General features: G+C 40.5%; 1 protein-coding gene across 1 annotated transcript; it reads left to right on the top strand.

The window, feature by feature from the left end:
- The first annotated feature begins 1,364 nt into the window (after positions 1 to 1,364).
- Positions 1,365 to 1,817, top strand: LOC142162087 (uncharacterized). Its single transcript, XM_075218394.1, has one exon. The coding sequence runs from the start codon at positions 1,365 to 1,367 to the stop codon at positions 1,815 to 1,817; it is 453 nt and encodes a 150-aa protein (XP_075074495.1).
- Positions 1,818 to 22,315: the final 20,498 nt, after the last annotated feature.

Raw genomic sequence — 22,315 nt, 5'->3', positions numbered from 1 at the left:
TGAAAACAGGGCGCATATTGAGCTAATCTGCCATAAGAGCTACATCCCAAGAAATTCAAAGCGGGTCCGGAGGTGTAACGAATAGAAAGAAGAAGGAAGAAGTGGCGATGGTGGCTTCAGGTCTGAGAAACCCTCGTCCACCCAGAGGTTACGTCCCTCCAAGCGCACCACAACATTATTATCCCCACCAGGATGTGGCTTATGCTATGGCCCCCCAGCCTTACGCGGTGATAAATGCCTAGCCATACGCTCGGCCTCAGCAACAGTTTAACCAAAATAGAGCTCCACTTCCTAGAAATAACCCTCCTCACCAAGCTCAGTATAATCCCCTACCTCCACAAAATAACTTCCCCTACAATGCCCATGCTCAGGAGCCACCCAGGAGAACAAACCTTATGCCTATTGGTGAGTCATATTCTAGCCTTTTCCCTAAATTGGTCCAAATGTGTTTGTTGCAACCCGTACTCCTGAATAGACAAAACCCCGAGTCACCTTCCTACCGACCCGGTACGCAATGCACTTATCATTCTGGGTGGAAGGGCATGACACCGAAGACTGTTGGACTCTCAAAAGGGCGATTGAGAACTTGATAGAGCAGAAGAGGGTAGTACTGAAAGACGAAGAAATCCCCAATGTGACCAACAACCCATTGCCGGCTCACAATAACGGGATAGTCATTGGGATGATTTGTGAAGATAAAGAGTTTGACCCAGCTCTAAAAGCCATCATTTCCATAGCCAATGTGAAAAAGAATCCAAAGGCTACCGCAAAGCAAGATAAGGGGGATAAGAAGAGTAATTCCACTCCTCGAAGTGAAGAAAAGATTGTGGATACCGAAACAGGGGCAGTCCCCCCTAAAGACGCCATTCTTTATGTTCCCCGAGCTCACAGGAAAGAACAATTGATGCTGAGTCCTCTTAAGAGGTTCGAGCTAAACAAGGGACCCAAGATGTATGTACCTAAAGGGACATATGTGGCGCGGGGGTCAGTAATTTCACCCAGGTTGAGCGAGACCATGATCATTAGTCGCGCACCGCAAAGGCCTATAAAAGACCCCACTGCAGTTTGTTGGAGCTACAACAGAGCAATTGTGACATACAAAGGGAAAGAAATTGCAGGGAAAGTAAATGAAACCAAGCCATCTAGGAAGTACCTTAATCTGGAGGAAGTGAACAATGCCAAACAAAAGCGCTTCCCACTCAAGAAGCCCGTCAGTGCTGAGGAGGCCAAAGAATTCTTCCGTAAAATGAAAACTGCGGACTATGAAGTAATAGACCAACTATGAAAGTCTCCCGCTCAGGTCTCGCTTTTGTCACTACTGATAAGCTCGACTGAGCATCAGAAAGTGTTGATAAAGACCCTCAATGAAGCTTATTGTTCCGATTGAAACCACTTTCGAACAACTGGAAAGGATGGCAGAAAGATTCTTTGCAGTCAATCAGATTTCCTTTAGCAAAAATGATTTGCCCCCGGAAGGGGCCGCCCACAATAAAGCCCTCCATATGGCAGTTAAATATGAGTGGTACTATGTGAAAAGAGTCATGCTGGATGGCGGATCTGGAGTTGATATATGCCCTCTCTCAACTTTGCAAAGAATGGAGATTGGGACTGAGAGAATCAGGCCTATCAATGTTTGTGTGCATGCCTTTGATGGAATCAAGAGAGACACCATAAGCGAGATTAATTTGATTTTGACTATTGGTCCTATGGATTTTGAGGTGACATTTCAGGTCCTAGACATGGACACTTCTTATAATTTCCTCTTGGGAAGGCCTTGGATTCACTCGGCAAGGGCCGTACATTCCACTCTCCAATAGATGGTGAAATTTGAATATGAAGATCAGAAGATTGTAGTCCACAGAGAAGATGAGCAGTCAATTTATCGGGACCCGTTAGTCCCATGTCTCGAAGCTAGGGAAGGTAGCGAGCATATAGTCTATTAAGCTTTCGAGGTTGTGGTCGCACATTAATGTGCGGAGGGAAGCCCGTGTCCTCAGCCCTTTCTGTCAAATGCATCCATCATGGTCGCTACTGAAATGATCAAGCATGGCTATAAGCCTGGGATGGGACTCTGGGCATCATTGCAAGGTATCACATAACCTATCACTTTAGCTGCCAGTGAGAAGTTCTTCGATATGGGTTTTCAAGCCACGACAGCTGATGAAACATGGGCAAATGAGCGAAAGAAAAATGGTTGGGTTTTGCCTCAGCCAATCCCACATCTTTTCAAGAATGGTCCAGCCGGAAAAAGGCTTGAGCACCGCTGAGGTGCTGTTTGTGGGGCCCAATGCCAAGTTGCAAAACTGGAAGGCTACCCCGTTCCCAGTCAGGCGGGAATCCTGGTAGTCCAGTCTTGCAACCTTTTCTACATCATGAGTCGTTCTAGGGTGTAACTCGGATGTTTCTTTTAGTTTACTGTCTTTAAATTCCAATGTAAACTCTATTATCTTCAAAATTCAATGAAATGAAATCAATATTTCATCGTCTATGAATTTCTTTCTTTATTCTTTCTGATTTTTTTACTTTTCTTATTTCTTCCTTTCAGTTCTAATAATGCGGACTTAAATACCTGACATGCTTGTAGACTTCATGCCCAGATCATAGCACGCTGTCTAACTGTGAAATAATGAATCAAGAACCGGAATATGATGAAGAAGAGGTTTTTAGGGAAATAAATCGAGAATTGGAACAATTCGAGAATAAACCTAAGCCAAACTTAAATGAAACCGAGCTGGTTAATTTGGGTAGTTCTGAAGAGGTCCAAAAAACCATGATAAGCATTCATACGGATGAAAGAACTAGGGATGCACTGATCCAACTTTTGTTTGAATTCAAAGATGTGTTTGCTTGGTCCTACGATGATATGCCAGGATTAAGTGTTTATCTAGTGTTGCACAAATTGCCAACTTACCCCGATTGTCCCCCTGTCCAGCAAAAACAAAGAAAGTTCAAAACTGACATTAGTGACAAGATCAAAGAAGAGGTCACCAAGCAGTTGAAAGCAGGTATGATCAGAGTGATCCGATACACCACATGGTTGGCTAATGTAGTCTCAGTGCCAAAGAAAGACGGGAAAACCCGAGTGTGTGTTGACTATCGGGATTTGAACAAAACAAGTCCCAAAGACAACTTTCCTATACCAAACATCCACATCCTCGTTGTCAACTATGCCAAACATGAGATACAGTCTTTCGTGGATTGTTATGCTGGATATCATCAGGTCTTGATGGATGAATAAGATGCAGAAAAAATAGTCTTCACCACACCCGGGGGCACCTATTGTTACAGGGTCATGCCTTTTGGTCTAAAGAATGCCGGTGCAACGTACATGAGAGCTATGACTACCATCTTTTATGACATGATACACCAAGAAATCGAGGTGTATATGGATGATGTGATCATTAAGTCCAAGACACAGTATGACCATGTTCGGGACCTGAGAAAGTTCTTTGAGCGTCTGCGCAAGTATGATTTGAAGCTAAACCTGGCTAAATGTTCATTTGGAGTTCCGTCTGGGAAACTCTTGGGATTCATCATCAGTCGAAGAGGCATTGATCTAGATCCAATAAAGATAAACTCTATTTGGGATTTGCCTCCTCCGAGAACCAAGAAAGAGGTTATGAGTTTGTTGGGAAGGTTGAACTACATCAGCCGATTCATTGCTCAGTTAACTTCCACATGTGAGCCCATATTCAAGCTGTTAAAGAAAGATGCAGCGATTAAATGGACAGATGAGTGTCAAGAAGCCTTTGACAAAATCAAAGAATATCTGTCGAACCTGCCAGTCTTGGTCGCACCCGAATCGGGGAGGCCTTTGTTTTTGTATTTGATAGTCTTGGAGAATTCCTTCGGATGTATCCTCGAGCAACATGATGTGACCGGGAAGAAAGAGCAGGCAATATACTATCTGAGCAAGAAGTTCACTAGCTACGAAGCCAAATACACTTTGTTGGAAAGGACTTGCTGCGCCCTAACTTGGGTCACTCAGAAGCTTAGACATTACCTGTTGGTCTATACCACTTACCTCATCACCAGGATGGATCCTTTAAAGTACATATTCCAGAAGTCGATGCCCACCGAGAGGTTGGCAAAATGGAAAATCCTGCTTACCGAGTTTGATATAGTCTATGTCACTCGCACTGCAATGAAGGCCCAAGCTCTAGCGGATCACCTAGCTGAAAACCCTGTTGATGATGAATATCAGCCTCTGAATACCTACTTTTAGGACGAGGAAGTGAATTCAGTTGAGGTCATTTCAGAAGACACCAATGCTTGGAAAATGTTCTTCGATGGAGCGGTGAATGCAAAAGGTGTCGGGATTGGGGCAATCTTGATCTCACCCACTGGTCAACACTATCCAACCACATTCCGGCTTTGGTTTTTCTGCACAAACAACACTGCCAAGTATGAAGCCTGCATTATGGGTATGAATATGGCAATCGACCAAGATGTGGAAGAATTGATAATCATGGGAGATTCGAATCTGATTATCCGACAAGCTCAGGGAGAATGGGAAACTCGGGATGTCAAGCTTATTCCATACAGGCAACATGTGGAAGATCTTAGCAAGCAGTTCAAGTCAGTCGAGTTCAGGTACATTCCTCGTTTTCACAATGAGTTAGCCAATGCACTCGCTACTTTGGCCTCGATGTTGCCATATCCAGGCAATGTCCACATTGACCCGTTGGAAATCCAAATTTGAGAAAGGCACGATTACTGCAATATGATTGAGGTGGAACCAAATGTTCAGCCATGGTATCATGATATCGAGAGATTTCTGAAAATGAAAGAATATCCCGAGCAAGCCAATGGAGACCAAAAGAGAACCATTAGAAGGCTTGCTAGCGGTTTCTTCTTGAGCGGCGAGATCTTGTACAAAAGGACTCCAGATCTTAACTTGTTAAGATGTGTGGATGCCGAAGAGGCCGGAAGAATCATGCATGAAGTACACGCAGGAGTGTGTGGACCCCATATGAATGGATACGTCCTGGCAAAGAAAATCCTTCGAGCAGGCTACTACTGGATGACCATGGAAAAGGATTGCTTCAGCTTTGTCCGAAAATGTCATCAGTGTCAGGTGCATGGCGACCTGATTCATGCACCACCTACAGAACTGCCTCATATGTCAGCACCTTGGTTGTTCGTTGCTTGGGGTGTGGATGTCATTGGGCCAATCGAGCCAAAGTCTTCAAATGGGCATAGATTCATATTGGTTGCCATTGACTACTTTACAAAATGGGTCGAAGCAGTCACTCTCAAAGCCATCACTAAGAAAGCAGTGGTGGATTTCGTGCACTCCAATATCATCTGCCGTTTTGGTATTCCTACGACCATCATTACGGATAATGCTGCAAACTTGAATAGTCACTTGATGAGGGAGATATGTGAGCAGTTTAAGATCACACATCGAAATTCTACCCCTTATCGGCCCAAAGCCAATGGTGCTGTTGAAGCAGCAAACAAGAACATCAAGAAGATTCTTAGGAAGATGATCCAAAGTTCCAGGCAATGGCATGAAAAGTTGTCATTTGCATTGTTGGGATATCGCACAACTATGCGCACATCAGTCGGAGCAACCCCCTATCTATTGGTTTGTGGCACCGAAGCCGTGATACCCGCAGAAGTTGAAATCCCTTCTCTTCGGGTCATTGTTGAAGCTGAGATTGAGGACAGTGAGTGGGTCAAAACTCATCTAGAACAGTTAACCCTAATTGATGAAAAACGGATGGCCGCCGTTTGCTCTGGGCAGTTGTATCAACAAAGAATGGCTCGTGCCTACTACAAAAAAGTGCGGCCTATGAACTTTGAAGTGGGGTAATTCGTTTTGAGACGTATTCTCCCGCATCACAAGGAAGCAATAGGAAAGTTCGCTCCAAACTGGAAGGGCCCATACATTATCAGAAAATTGTTGCCGAAAGGGGTGTTGTACCTGGGAGACATTGAAAGAAATGACCCTGAAACTGCTGTAAATCCAGACGTGGTCAAAAGGTATTACGTTTAACCCTTTTGCGGTAATAATATTATCCGATTGGGATGATGAAGGCTTTCATTCTTGCAACCCCAAAACGTTTGTAAAAAAATCAAATCAAAACAAAAATAAAAACAAAAACAAAAGTTTCCCTGAACTACGTTCGACTTGATTCCGAAAGGATACGTAGGCAGCCTCTCTCTGGGGTTTAGTCACACCAAAAAAAAATTCAAATTCCCCCAAAAGTAAAACTGGGGCAAATGTTATAATAGTTCGGCGACGGTTCACCAGAAATATTCCAAAGTTGTAATTCAATCCAAACTCTTTTTACCCTAAATCTTGTTCAAGTCCTTTTGATCAAGTGATGAGAATGTTCGAGAATCGGAGAATGCGGCTGCTTGGATCCGATACAACCAGATGAGAGAAATAAAATAAGAGAGTCTTATTGGTGAAAACCCGCACGGGCACCGTAAGGCGATGGTAAGCAGAGAAATTAAAAATGAGAGAGTCTTGTTAGTGAAAACTCGTAAAGAGCACTATAAGGCAATAGTGAGAAGAGAAATGAGAGAGGTCAATTGGCGAAAACCCGAAAAGGGCACCGTTGATCGAGAAGAAGGAATCCCTTACAACTATTGGCACTGAAAGAGTCCTGGCAAGGTTTCCCGGTTTTAAAACACAGGTCATAATGGGTTTATGAGAAGTTGGATAGTTGCATAGATCGGGTATCCAGTCCAAGAAGCATGTCATGTCTATTGAAGTCTGCATGTACTCCAGATAAGTCCTTCTTTCCTTCCCCGAATGGGACACTTCTCTTTAAATTCATTTTCCTATCCTTTCTTTACTTTTCTTTGAATCCCTTTCGGTTTAATCCTCCTCCGAAACTAATACAAAAAAAGATGGCAAGATTGGTTTTACAGGGTTCTGCTTAGCAAAAGCAAAGTTTAGGAAAAGGCACTCAGCCTCAGCAGGTGCATCAAGTCGTCCTTGACTGGCCATGATGGCCGATGCTCTAGAGTCAAAAATTCTTGAAAAGGAAGGAATTCAAAGTTAAGTGCCCATAAAGGAAAAATGAAATGAAAAACCAAGCCCTACGGGTTAACCGTCATGTGAAATTTTGGGAAAAGTCAAGATACTCGGTTTTAGAAGAGAAGTCGGTCTCCAGAAAGCCAGCAAGTAGTAAAGGATTTTAGCAAAAGGGTTGGGCCGAGATCAAATGATCAAAACAATCAAGGCCACAAACCAACCGCCGTTTCAAACTGACAAATTGTTCTTTATTTTGAAAATAGGTGCAATCTAAGATAAACTCACAAGAAGCAGGTGCAATAAAAGCAAGGTGCGCAGAGACCAGAATGGTCCTGCAGTTGAAGTTAACCCAAAAAGGGAAGTCCCTTTCAAACTCTTCATGCATTCTCTTAAATAAAGTATTAAAAGTGAAATGAAAACAAGAAGAAGAAAAATTAGAAAATCATGGTAGCCTAGGGTCCCCAATCTTTAGCTACGTTCTTCCAATATAGGGTCCCATTCCCTAGTCACTCTCAGCATAACCTGGTAGTCTTTTCTATTATAGGGTTCCACTCACTAGTTAATCCCCAACATAACCCAAGGATCTTTTTCTTTTTCGGCATAACCCGATGACTTTTCCGGCATAACCCGAGGACCTTTTTCTCTTTTTCAGCATAACCCGATTACTTTCCCGACATAAACCGAGGACCTCCTCGGCATAACCCGAGGACCTTTTCCGGCATAACTCGATGACCTTTCCCGGCATAACCTGTGGACCTCCCTGTTATAACCCGAGGACCTTTTTCTTTTCCGGCATAACCCGATGACTTTCCCGGCATAACCCGAGGACCTTTTTCCTCCCCGACATAACCCGAGGACCTTTTTCTCTTTTCCTGCATAAACCGACGACTTTCCCGGCATAACGCGAGGACCTCCCCAGCATAACCCAAGGACCTTTTCAGGCATAACCCGATGACCTTTCCTGGCATAACCCGTGGACCTCCCCAGCATAACCCGATGACTTTCCCGGTATAACCCGTAGATCTCCCTGGCATAACCCGAAGACCTTTTCTGGCATAACCCGATGACTTCCCCGGCATAACCCGAGGACCTTTTCCGGCATAACCCGAGGACCGTTTTCCTTCCCGGCATAACCCGATGACTTTTCCGGCATAACCCGTGGACCTCCCAGGAATAACCCGAGGACCTTTTCTTTTCCGGCATAACTCGATGACTTTCCCCGGCATAACCTATGGACCTTCCCGGTATAACTCGAGGACCTTCCTACCTTTTCGGCATAACCCGACCATTTTTCCAGCATAACCTGGCAATCTTTCCAATTTAAGGCCCCCAATCCCTAGTTAATTTCATTATAGATATAGGGCTCCGCTCCCTAATATCTTTTTCCCAAGGATACACCATCCTGATTTTAATTGCTTTCAATAAAGAAATAGTTTAGATTTTGTTACAATAACTCACGAAATTTTCCTAGTGAAAACTGAGGCAGAAAAATTTCGTTCGTTTGTTTGTTTTTGTGCTTGAGTAGGTTTTTACCTTGATGCACAAGTTTCGAGGTGACCAAAAGAAGAAGTCTCGATTGAAATGAAAGAAAAGAAGTGAAGTCTAAGTGTAGAAGCGGAGAAAAGATGTGGACTGCTCAAGACATGATTGAAGTCACAAGCTTTGCATGTCCCGCCTTCATCCGAAGAGCTGAAGAAAAATGAACCAGCATTCGCAGCTAACGAGCATCAAGATTCAGATTGGAGTCTGCAGGAAGAACCAGCCAAGACTCAAGATCAAGCTTCAGAAGATTTATAGATAGGAATCTTTTAACTCGTAGCTGATAGGTTTAGTTAGTCTTTTTCATTTTGATGTAATAACAGGATCGCGGACTAAAGCCTCGATGGAACCTCACTTGACTCTCGAACTCATCACTCCATCATCCTTCTAGAACTACACCGACCTGATTCCTTCATAGCCAAGGATATGTAGGCAACCTCCGAAGCAAGGTTCGGTCAAACTTTTTCAAAATGCTTTCAAATGGAGTTTCAAACGGGCAAAAATTGCTCGTAATTACTCACTTTATCTTTGCCCGAAAACTATTCATGTTTCCGAGCAAAGAGGGGCAGCTGTGAGCACATAATTTTTGCCCTACATGGAAATAACTCTAAAAAATAAACCAAAAATAATTTTTAAGGGATTTTAGAAGTTTTCTTTATTTAGTTGCATTTCACGCATTTTTAATATTTTAAAATCATAAAAAAATATAAAAAATATCACGTTTTAATTCCATGTCATCTTTGGTCTAATTTGCATGTAGGAATTAATTTTATTAAGAAAAATCACAAAAAATGGTCATTTTTACATATTTAGCTTTTAGAAGGTAGTGTTTTTATTTAGTTTTAAGTTAATTAGTTGTTTTAATAGATAAACAATTTTAACTTTTATAAATTAGATTGATTTAGGACTAATTAAGGATTTTATTAGATTTTAAATCCAGAGAAAAAGAAAAATGAAAAAATATATTTTGATTTAGTCTTCCTACCCCAAAGTTAATAAGCCCAAATTTATGACCCAAAACCTTTCAAGCCAAAATATTGAGCCCATACCCACTCCCAATTTGACCTAACCTAATTCCTACCATTATAAAATAATCCCTAACTCCTAAAAAAAAAAGAGGCCTAGACTACACAAAAAGAGCGACAACCTATCTTCTTCAAAAACAACAAAAATTCCCAATTCCAAAAGAAGAAAAAAACGGCAGCCATGAATCTTTGAATCTCCCATATCTACATTTTAAGAAAATGGTAGCACCCCTAATTCAAGAGAGTCGACGGCCATGACCTGTCAACTTTAGCAGCAAAGTCTCATGTATTAATTTGATTCTTAAAACATTTTGAGAGATTTTTTTTTCTGGTAATTTTCTTTGGATCTTCGAAAAGCAATGAGAGAAGAAGATAAAAGAGAAATAATTCATTCAATGTGAGAAGAAGACAAAGAAGAAATAATTCAGAAGCTGATTAAAATAGAGAATGAAATATCAAGCATTAATGTGTTTAGAAATTCAGTGAGAACAGAGGAAGTGAACGGAGGAGATTTTTCTCGTTCTGATTTCGGATTCGAATCCTTTTGATTTTCATGTCGAATTCTGGCTTCTTCTGATTTTCAATTCGGATTCCTATCTGAGGTGTTAGTCGAGGTCGAGTTCATTGGTTCAAGTCCATGTAGCGATTTGTTGCTGTTTTCATTCAAATTTTCATTGCCGTATTCATGTGTACATGCTGATTTTCACATAGTAACAGAGTTGGCTTTAATAGCCACGGTTTTGTTCTTTTTGCTTGTTTAACTGCTGAATATTTTGAGAAATCGAAATGTCTATTTTAGTGATTCTTGTACAACCAGGTATTTATTTTGTATTTGAAGTATTCATATGTTAGATGTAATCTGTTGCTTATGGTGTTGATTTGATTTAGAGTTTTTTTCTTGTTTAATTTTGTTGGGTATGCTTTAATTGTTTCGTAAATTAGTTTACTAGTTTGGGTTGTTTACTTTGCTTTGTTTGAAATTAGTCCAAGACCTCTAAAAATTAGTTTTGATGTATTACTGTATTCCCGGTTCAATGTGCCACTGCAAATGAGGAATATTTGGGAATTCTAACAAAATATTTTGTTAGAAAGTAAACGTTTTCCAAGGTATAACATTGTTTGGAGTTTTTTTTAAAAGCTTCAGTTGTGTTTTAAATTAGTGTGGACCAAAGAATCGATCGGGTCAGTAGCCATAATCTGATTTTGGTTTGGTAAGTATTCCAAGTTTGATGGTTATTCTAACTTTGGGGGTTAATAATGGCCATGAATAACGTGCTATCCTAATGTCCCTATGTATTCCATAATTATAATAATCAAATCTTATACCCCTCCAATAATGTCATAACCCATGTTCTTACAATAATCTCAAATTAGCTTTAAGAATATTAATCCATGAACACTCGTAGTTTGCTTTAGGCTCGACTTAGATTATTATTGTGATTATGTATACGTTCGCGTAACATAATCACAAATTTAATTCTAAAAAAGTAACTCGAGGGATGCGTTCGCGCAACTTCAACCAAACTTTTCTTAATAAAATAAACAAAGCATTATTAATTGTGGACACGTTCGCGTTACATGATTTTTGACACGCCAAAGGAAAAGAGTATACTTACGCGTAACTCAATTCTTTAATTACGAATAATCAAGCATTAAAAGCGGTGAAAGATAAATGCACATAGGTCCTAAAAATGAGTAGTTAAACAATTTAAGCCAAGTATAAATCGCTAAGCGACCGTGCTAGAACCACGGAACTCGGGAATGCCTAACACCTTCTCCCAGGTTAACAGAAGTCCTTACTTAGAATTTCTGGTTCGCAGACTTTTAAATAAAGTCGAAAACTTCCTCGATTTGGGATTTAAAATAAACCGGTGACTTGAGACACCAAATAAACTATTCCAAGTGGCGACTCTGATAAATTAAATAATCCTATTTCGATTAGTGTCACTTTAATAGGAAAACCTCCCATATACCCTTGGGGTAGTAAAAAGGAGGTGCGACAGTCACAAAATATCAGAACAGACAAGATTGTTATAGAGAGGTTTGACTGTATTTAGAACTATATTTTACACATTAAATAATAACGGAAAGGAGGAAATATGTAATTGGGTAGCATCAACTAAAATAATTACATACGAAGGGTGCAGTCTAGTGGTCAATAAAGCGTGCAAACTTTAGAGAATATGTTTCAAATTTCAGTACAACAAAAAGTATTGTATGATTTTGTTCAATCTGCCTACAACTAAAAATGAAATGTAATTTTTTGATCAGTCGATTGCTCTCACAGAAAATTAGACTCCTTTATCAAAAATGACTTTTATTAATTATATAAAAAATTCAAAGATAAGAATGTTAAAACATATTTTAAATGCTTTATAAGTTGCCAATGAAATGTCAATTCTATTCCCACTTACTTCTTTTTCTCTCTTTTTGACTGGGTGAATGGAGGGGTTGGGGAATACATTATGGAGCAATGTCATTGTCTAAATAGTTCATGTGAATCTTTCTTGACCAGAAATAAATATAACTTCTTATCAAACATTTAACTGTAGCTTTTGTTCTCATCAATGTTTCATGAGCAAGAGATTAAGGCCACTAGCTACTGCATTTATTTTTAATTATTTAAAAAATATTAAAGGGATTTTTTAATATGATTGATGTGAAAAATTAATTCGTCGTTTAAAAACTCCAAAATGCGAAATACAATTTATATTTCTCGAAATTCGGAGATACAAATGCCAGTGAAAAAAATTTGGAGTAGATTGATCTGACTCCATGGACATTTTGACGTAAAAGAATTGTAAGAATACTCAAGAAGATAAATATATTAGAAGGAAACTACATTTAAAGCACAATGTATACGGTCGAAACCGGGCCCGCATGTTGTGTGACCAATCGAGACTAAAACGTGACAGGTTAAAGCTCGACCTCGAGTTATATCGAACTGAGGTGCGAAGTTAAATCATTGAGCCTGTGACCCCGGGAACGAACAAGATCGAGATCAAACAAGATCGAGGGAAAATCTCAGCACGTATCAAGGAGAGGCCGATTAAATAGAAAATCATGAGATTTTTTTACCTTGTATAGAATTTTTTCAAGAGTAGGACACCCCTACTATATAAAGGGGGATCTGATCATTTGAAACATACATTTTAATACGCAGCAAAAAAGTAATACACTATTATTTCTAGCTCTTTTCATCTTATTATGATGTTCTTACATCAGTTAAGTCATTTCTTGATTCGAGGGTGATCGAACTCAATGGACAAGGTTGTTCAATTTGTATGTTTTGCATTTATTCCTTTATCATCAATTTCCATATTAATCTGTTTTCTTAATTTGTATCAAGTTATATCACGTATCCTTAAAATAGCGTATAAATTTAATTGTTATCCGATTTTAAGGGTAAACAGTTTGGAACCCACCGTGGGGCTAAGGATAATAGTGGTTACTTGGTATAAACATTCATAACACACACTATTTTATACTTGTTCTTTGAAGTATCTTTAATTCCAGGTCTAAAATGTCGAACTCTCAGTCGGCACCCCTTCACGTTGACAATGATTTTGTCTACCATGGCGAGAATGATAAAATTGCACCAGGGAATGACGTACCCCTGGCCGATCTCGATAGAGTTCCGGCTGTAGATCCAATCGATGCCAGCTCACATGTAGCCATCAATGCAAATTTGGCCGTCGATCCTATGGGTAGCATCTATAGGGATGTTTGATCGGCTGCTCATAGCACATATGGAGGTGAAGATGGTTGGATCAACCTGCGGGGGATCTTCAAATTATTGTAGGCTCAACAGGCAGCGATAACCCAGCTCCAAAGCCAGTATCACCCACCGAGCAAGATTGAGCCTGAGTTGTCACAGGAAGTTTTCCACATGGTCGAATTGGTTTCAAGGAAATTGAACGAGAAAGAATCGGGGACCGATCCTACAACATTAAAGATGCTCGAGGAACTGACAAAATGAACTGAGTTAGGGGTAAGAAGATCAAGGAAAACGACAAGAAGGTAGAAACCTACAACTCTAGGGTCAATCAAATCATGGGGGCACCATCGATATTGAAGGGTCTGGACTCCAAAAAATTCGTGCAAAAACCTTTCCCCCCAGTGCGACTTCCAAGTTGATCCCTAAGAAGTTCTGTATGCCCGAGATTCCTAAATACAATGGAAAGACTGATCTGAACAAGTATGTCACGTCTTACACATGTGCTATCAAAGAGAATGATCTACAGGATGGCGAGATCGAATCTGTCTTGCTAAAGACATTCGGAGAGACCCTGCCAAAGAGGGCTATGATATGGAACCACAATTTACCACCTAATTCTATTGACTCATTTGCTATGCTTGCAGATTCTTTCATAAAAACAAATACCGGGGCCATCAAGGCTGAATCCAGGAAGTCAGACATTTTCAAGGTAAGGCAGAAGGACAACAAAATGCTTAGAAAATTTGTGTCTCAATTCCAAATGGAACGGATGGACCTACCACCGGTCACTGATGACTGGGATGTACAAGCTTTCACTCAAGGACTCAATGTTCGAAGCTCGGTGGCTTCTTAGCAGTTGAAGCATAATTTGATAGAATATCCAGCTGTTACTTAGGCCGATGTGCATAATCGGTATCAATCGAAGATCAGGGTCGAAGACGATCAACTGGGAGCTCCTTCCGAGTCTGTTTATACTATCAGACCCGTCGATAGAATCAAGAGAGATATTGATCAAGAATCGAGATTGAACAGATATCGATACCAGCCATATAATGGAGATCATAGGAGTAGCGGATCTGGGCGAAATTATGCACGAAATGAAAAGAGAAGTGATTGAGGCTAGAGCTCTAGAGGGCTCATGAGCAAGAACAGCTTCGACAGGCCTATCGAACCTAAATAAGCACCACGATTATCAGAATACAACTTTAATGTTGACGCAGTTGCCATCATATTGGCTATCACACGCATCAAAGATGCCAAATGTCCTCGGCCTTTACACATCGATCCAACCCAAAGAGATCCCAACCAAATGTGCAAATATCATGGGAAGATTGTCGACAATTGATAGAAGAAGTAGCCCGATCATTCAACAACGGGCACTTTAGGGAGTTTCTGAGTGACTGAGCCAAAATTCATTTCAGAAACTAGGATTCAAATAAACAAAATGAGCAAGAAGAACCTCAACACGTCATTCATATGATCATTGGAGGGGTCGATGTTCCTCAAGGTCCAATGTTAAAGAGCACCAAAGTACCAATCACGAGGGAGAAACAGACTCGAGATTACATACCAGAAGGAACTTTATCTTTCAATGACGAGGATGCAGAAGGAATCATGCAGACCCATAATGATGCACTGGTAATATCTGTACTCATGAATAAAACTCGAGTTAAACCTGTGTTAACTGATCCAGGTAGCTCGACCAATATTATTCGATCGAGGGTCGTAGAATAACTCGGCCTACAGGACTAAATCGTGCATCCAGCCCGAGTGCTAAACAAATTCAACATGGCTTGTGAAACTACTAAGGGAAAAATAATGTTATCGGTAAACGCAGCCGGAACCATCCAGGAGACCAATTTTTATGTTATCAAAGGGGACATAAGGTATAACGCCCTGTTCGGGAGACCACGAATCCACAACATAAGGGTTGTGCCCTTGACCCTTCACCGGGTGTTATCAAAGGGGACATAGCTAACATGGATTGTTTTGCTTGGTCCCATCTCACCGGAGATCACCACTCACAAACTGAGCTTGGATCCGAAATTCCATCTAGTCAAGCAGAAAAGGAGACCCCAGTCCGAGTTAAGCATGCTTTCATCAAGGACAAAGTAACTAGACTCCTTAAAATAGGGTCCATCCGGGAAGTCAAATACACGAATTGCTAGCAAATGTAGTAGTAGTCCCTAAAAAGGGGAACAAACTGAGAATATGTGTGGATTACAAACATTTAATTAAGGCATTACCCAATGACTCTTTCCCTTTGCCTAACATCGATCACATGATCAATGCCACAACCAGCCACGAGATCCTCAGCTTTCTCGATGCCTACTCTGGGTACAACTAAATACAAATGAACCCGAATGATCAAGAAAATACCTCCTTCATCACTAAGTATGGCACATACTACTATAACATAATGCCATTTGGATTAAAAAATGTTGGTGTCACTTACCAACACCTAGTAAACCGGATGTTCAAAGAACAAATATGGAAATCTATGGAAGTTTACATTGATAATATGTTAGTTAAGTCCCTGCGAGTAGAGGAGCATTTAAAGCATTTGCACGAAACCTTTAGTATATTGAAGAAGCACAACATGAAGCAGAATTCGGAAAAATGCTCGTTCAGAGTCGAATCAGATAACTTTCTTGGGTTCATGATATCCAATCGAAGAATTAAGATCAACCCCGACAAGATCAAAATCTAGGATATCACGATAGTGGACAACGTGAAGGCCATGCAAAGGCTATCTGGGCGCATAGCCGCTATGGGGAGATTCATCTCGAGGTCCTCCGATAAGAGTCATCGATCTTTCTCGTTGCTGAAGAAGAAAAATAACTTCACATGGACTCCGAAATGCCAACGGGCCTTGGAAGAACTTAAGCGATATTTATCGAGCCCGTCACTGATTCACACACTGAGGGAAGATGAGAAACTTGTATTTGGTAGTTTCAGAGATAGCATTAAGTGGAGCCCTAGTTCGGGAAAAACAAAGTACGCAATTTCCAATTTATTATGTTAGCCGGACCTTAGGTAAGGCCGAAACTAGATATCCTCACCTAGAAAAATTGGCGCTCGCTTTGCTAAGCGCCTCAAGGAAACTGAAACTGTACTTTTAGTGCCGCCTTATATGTGTTGTGACAACTTGTCCATCGCGAAATATGATGCATAAACCCAAACTCTAGGGGCAATTGGCCAAATGGGCTGTGGAAATCAGCGAGTATGATAGTAAATATCAATCCCACTCAAATTTTGGCAGATTTCATGGCTGACTTCAAGATGGCCCTAATACCGGAGGTCGAAAGAGAGTTGTTGGTAAACGCGGGGACGTCTTTGGGAATCTGGACTCTCTTCACGTACGGTGCATCGAATGCAAAAGGGTCTAGACTTGGCATCGTACTGAAGTCGCCTACTTGTAATATAGTTAGACAGTCCATTAGAACTGTGAAATTGACTAACAACGAGGCCAAATATGAGGCCATGATTGTAGGTCTCGAACTAGACATAAGCTTGGGGGCGGAGGTGATCGAAGCTAAGTGCGACTTCCTCCTTGTGGTAAATCAAGTTAACGGAACGTTCGAAGCAAAAGAAGAACGGATGCAAAGTCACATGGATAAGTTGCATGTAACATTACATTGATTCAATGAATGGACTCTGGAGCACGTACATCGAGATCAAAATGTGAGGCCAATGCACTTGCAAACTTAGGCTCTTAGGTCGAGGACGACGAGCTCAACCTGGGGGCAGTAATACAACTCATGAGATCGGTAGTAGAAAAAGGTCATGCCGAAATCAACTTCACAAGCCTAACTAGGGATTGGATAAATAAATACGTAGAGTATTTGAAAACCGTGAAATTACCCTCAGATCCAAAAGAATCGAGGGCCCTGTGCTCAAAGGTAGCCCGATTCAGCTTGTCCGAGGATGGAACCTTGTTCAGAAAATTGTTTGATGGCTCGCTAGCAATAGTCTGGGACCGGGAGATACTGAGTACATTCTGATAGAAGTCCATTAGGGCACCTGCAGAAACCATTCAGGCGTCGAATCATTGGTTTAAAAGATAATCAGAGCGTGCTATTGTTAGATCGATATGGAAAAAGATGAGAAGGAGTTCGTAGGAAAATATGACAAATGCCAAGACATGCTCCGATGATTTATCAACCCGGGGAACTGCTGCATTTGGTCTTATCACAATGGCCATTCAACAAGTGGGGAATGGACATTGTTGGCCCTCTTCCATGGGCATCAGGTAAGGCTCAATTTATCTTATTTATGACTGACTATTTTTCTAAGTAGGTTGAAGCACAGGCGTATGAGAAAGTCAGGGAGAAGGAAGTCATCGACTTCATTTGGGACCACATTATATGTTGGTTCGAGATGCCATCCGAAATTCTATGTGACAACGAGAAACAATTTATCGACAACAAAGTGACTAAGTTTCTCGAAGATCATTATCGCGCCCCTTTTTCTCGCCAAATCGGATTTCAACATGTGACAACTCTTTTAGGGAAGGGTTTTAAAAGAGAGAGTCACTACCTAACAGATTAAGGTGTGTTAGGGCACCTATTTTGCTGATAACTCTGTTTAACCAGTTTGCGTCACCAAAGATCGGGTAAGGGCTCAAAATTACCTCAAAAAGAAGGTGTTAGACACTCTTCGAGGTCTATAACTGTGGGTCCCAACCTAGCTCAATTATATGAATTAGTCTTCTGTGATTAGAACTAAGAGACAAAGGATTCGGGAAGTTCATTTGGACAAATAAAATGATTGACTTTAACAAAGATGGGGGTCCTAAGTCTTTTAGCCTAAAGGATCACCCCGTGCAACATAAATAATACTTCGTAACTCCCTCAAGATGGAGTGTTACTCATATTATTCAGCGGGCACAGACTATCATCTCCTGCTACCCGATTACTATCTTTAAGTTATTACCTAAAGCGCACTAGTTGATTCTAAATCGTGCCTTATGCGTGCACTACTCGTCCCATGTCTATGGTCTAGGAGGCTTTGGACCTCTATTTAGGTATTTCTAGACTTTAACATAGGTTGCTCAAAAGGGAAAATACTAAGCGACAGACAAAGTAGTTAGGACTTTCATTTATAAGCAAATAAGGGCTCAAGTTGGCCTCCGCAATTAGACAACAAATGCACGCAAGTCAGATTAACAAAGACAGTTGCTGATTTTAAATAGTTAAGAAGCCTATAGGCAAGATCTCTATATGAATCTGGATTTATATTGGCAGACAGTTATGCACAAAGGCCGTTATATTTTCCAAAACCTGTATGATTTGCCTATTGATTTTAAACATAAGGAAATTGAACCTATAAGCATGATATCTAGGTGTTTTATGCAATAGTAGACAGTGGCAGGTTACAGAAACAGATCCAGAATTATTTGTTGAATCCTATAAACATTTTTTCTAGTGAGAGTAACAACGTAGTGTTCGGAAACTCATGAACAAATGGGTAGAAATGATAATTAAACTGATTCGAACCTATAAGCATGCTTTATACAATTAGATTTGATTTTAGATCCTATAGGCATGATTTCTAGTGAGGATAACAAGATAATAAATGATTGAACAGATTCAGACGTGCATTCTATAATTTGATCCAATTTTAGATCCTATAGGCATGATTTCTAGAATCTGAATGAAACAGTATGTAAGCAGGATTTCATACACATATTGGATCACATTGTTTCTATAGGCATGGTCTGTAACCGAATATAATTGAACCAAACACTGAGACTATGGACATGGTTGCTAGCATATAATGGCTAAACATAATAGGATACCTATAGGCATGATTTCTAACACACAACATAGCATTAATACTATAGGCAGGATTTTTACCCCAGTTTATAGCAAATATAAAATACGAACCCTTTCCCATTTTTAATAATACCCCAAAATTGTTATTAAAAATAATTATTACAAACCAGAATTTAATGAATGAATTACAATATAAGTAAAACTATAGGGGCCTACAGCAGGCCCAAATATACCTGGACAAGCTAGTCCTTCAACTCACAATAACTCCAATAGCCCATGTTCATAGATATACAATAACTAGTAGTCAATGATTCACCTATATTTCAAGGATAAGCATACAGAATCCCAAATATCTAGTGTGTAAGAGCTCCCAATGGCTTCAAGAACCTAGGGTAGTGCTCACACTAGAGAAACTGATCAGAAACAGTTCAAGGAAGACTAGAGACCAAATTAAATAATGATGCAAATATGCTATTTGAAAGCATATATATTATTTCAAAAATATGAGGCTCAAATTTGGGTATCAACAACTGCCCCTCTTTACCCGGGAATGATGAAAAAGTTGTCGGATAAAGAAATGATGACCAATTTTGACCGAATGGGGTGATTTAAAAAAATATAGGTTGCACTATGGCCTTTGAGCTTCCTACATATCCCTGTTTTTATAGGAATCAGGCCATGTGTAGTTCTAGACCCAATGGTGAACGAATTCGATGGTGTTGTTATAGGAATGGTCGTGTGTTTCGGAAAGGGTTCTTTTGAGCAGGATATTATCGGATGAATTTATGTGAAGTCACAAATGTGAACTCGAGATGTTATGGATGTATCACATGGTTGATATCTGACGGTCATAGATTGAAAGCGAGTAATTGATAGGAGTCGGTTACGTTTGAAGCAATTGTGAGATGTGAATGTTGTAAAATGGAAATCAGAGCAAAGATTGCTCATGTTTGAAGAACGGTTACCTCCTGGATTACCTGTAAAACTTAAAACATGGCGCATGCAAATATATATGGGTTATTGCGAGAGTTTAAATATGACACAAATTCCCTTTGGACCATGAAGATCGTCGTTGTACGGTGAGGATGATGTCCTTAGACCATGACGTCCTGGGCCATAAATCGTGAGATAAGGGATTCGTAGACCATGAAATGATGTTCTTGGGCCATGATAATGGTGCCTCTGAACCATGATGCCTTTGAATAATGATGTGCAACATTGAGAGGTCCTCAGGCCATGACATGGTGTCTTCCGGCTATGAGGATGATGCTTTCGGACTATGACACCTTCAAAATTTTTGGCTATGCTTCAGCCCATGAGATGCAAAGACATGATGCTTGAGATAACACAAGATAGAGCTTAGTCCTGTGTAAGGTAGGGGGGGGCAGAGGTTAGCCTAGAGAGAGGAGTAATGCAAGGTTTTAAACAGCACAACATTTGTGGTTATGCAAGGAGAGACAATGCTTAGTATCATTCAAGGGAAGGCAAAGCTTAGCCTTATGTAATTAGGGAGGCAGCGCTTAGCCTCATGCAAGAAGAGGAGACAATGCTTAGTCTCATACAATGGAAGTCAGTGCTTTGCCTTATACAATTAGGGAGGCAGGGTTTAGCCTCATGCAAAATGAGGAGACAATGCTTAGTCTTGATGCAAGAGAACGTAATGCTTAGCCTTATGCAATTAGAGAGGCATGGCTTATCCCCATGGAAGAAGAAAAGACAACGCTTAGTCTCATGCGGTGGAAGACAGTGCTTATCCTTATGCAATTAGAGAGGCATGGCTTAGCCTCATGCAAGAAGAGGAGACAACGCTTAGTCTCATGCGGTGGAAGGCAATGCTTAGCCTTATGTAATTAGGGAGGCATGGCTTATCCCCATGCAAGAAGAGAAGACAACGCTTAGTCTTATGCAGTTGAAGATAGTGCTTAGCCTTATGCAATTAGGGAGGCACGACTTAGCCTCATGCAAGAAGAGGATACAATGCTTAGTCTCATGCGGGGGAAGGAAGTGCTAAGCCTTATGCAATTAAGGAGGAAGGGCTTATCCTCATGAAAATAGGAGACAATGCTTAGTCTCATGCAAGAACAGATAATAAGTAGTCGCAGAGTATTTTCTTATTTGGAGACATGTTTGCGTTTGACAGCCTTGTCATTATGAAGATAGTGATTTTGATGTATGTATACTTGCAAACATTCATGTTGTGTTCATTGTGCCTGTATCCAAAGAAATATCATGAGTTTTGCGGGGGAGATTGGTTCATTTCTTCATATGTTTGCTTTGATTTGCCTCGCTTCGGAGGTCCTATTCGAGTTACTCCTAGGTAACATCTGGCTGCCATAGAGATAAAGTTTCCAAAAAATATGCATGCATTTGATAAAATAGAGTTATTTGAAAACATAGTGGCATGTAATATCACGTAAATTAGATGAACTAATGATTGTGACACTTTTAGAGACATTGCAATTTGTTTGCATTAGAATTTTGAGGGTCCTCCTCAAAATTCTTCCCCAGTTTAGTAAGCAATTCTTCGGTTGTTCTGCATGTGACGAAGTTTGTTGGATTTACTCCAGAATGCTTCTCAAAATTCTGCCCCAGTTACTTAACTGATTCTCTGACTGTCTCACATATGATCACTTTGGCTGGACTTGCTCCGGGATTTTGAGGGTCCTCCTTAAAATTTTGCCCCAGTTTTTGGTTGTAGGGAAAATGAAAATTTTATTGAGATGTGATCGAACCCACAGGGCTGGCTACATATCCCCTCTTAAACGGGAATCAAGTCAAGCGTAGTTTAATTATATCAAAGTAAATGTAAATAATTTAAATGTAGTATCTCTTGACTGTGTCTGAATTGATAGGCTTTGGCCAAACTTCTCCGTCCATTTCTACAAGTATGAGTGTTCCTTTTGTTAGTACCCTGTGAACCATGTAGGGTCCTTGCCAAATGGGTGAAAACTTTCCTTTGGCTTCATCTTGATGTAGGAAGATTCGTTTCAATACCAGCTACCCTGGTGTGAACTGTCTAGGTTTGACCCTTTCGTTGAAAGCTCTGGACATTCTATTCTGATAAAGTTGACCATGACATACTGCATTCATTCTTTTTCCATCGATAAGAGACAATTTTTCATAGCGACTCCTTATACATTCTGCATCACTAAGTTCTGCTTCCTATATAATTCTAAAAGAAGGGATCTCGACCTCGGCGGGAACGACAACTTTATTACCGTACACCAGCATGTAGGGAGTTGCTCCGGTTGATGTGCGAACTATG

This window comes from Nicotiana tabacum, chromosome 7, assembly GCF_000715075.1.
Source record: "Nicotiana tabacum cultivar K326 chromosome 7, ASM71507v2, whole genome shotgun sequence".
In the NCBI taxonomy this organism is placed as follows: Eukaryota; Viridiplantae; Streptophyta; class Magnoliopsida; order Solanales; family Solanaceae; genus Nicotiana; species Nicotiana tabacum.
This window is presented reverse-complemented; position numbering and strand designations above follow the sequence as displayed.

Coding starts and splice junctions, on each gene's coding strand:
- LOC142162087 (XM_075218394.1), top strand. CDS start 1,365: ATGAAGCTTATTGTTCCGATTGAAACCACTTTCGAACAACTGGAAAGG.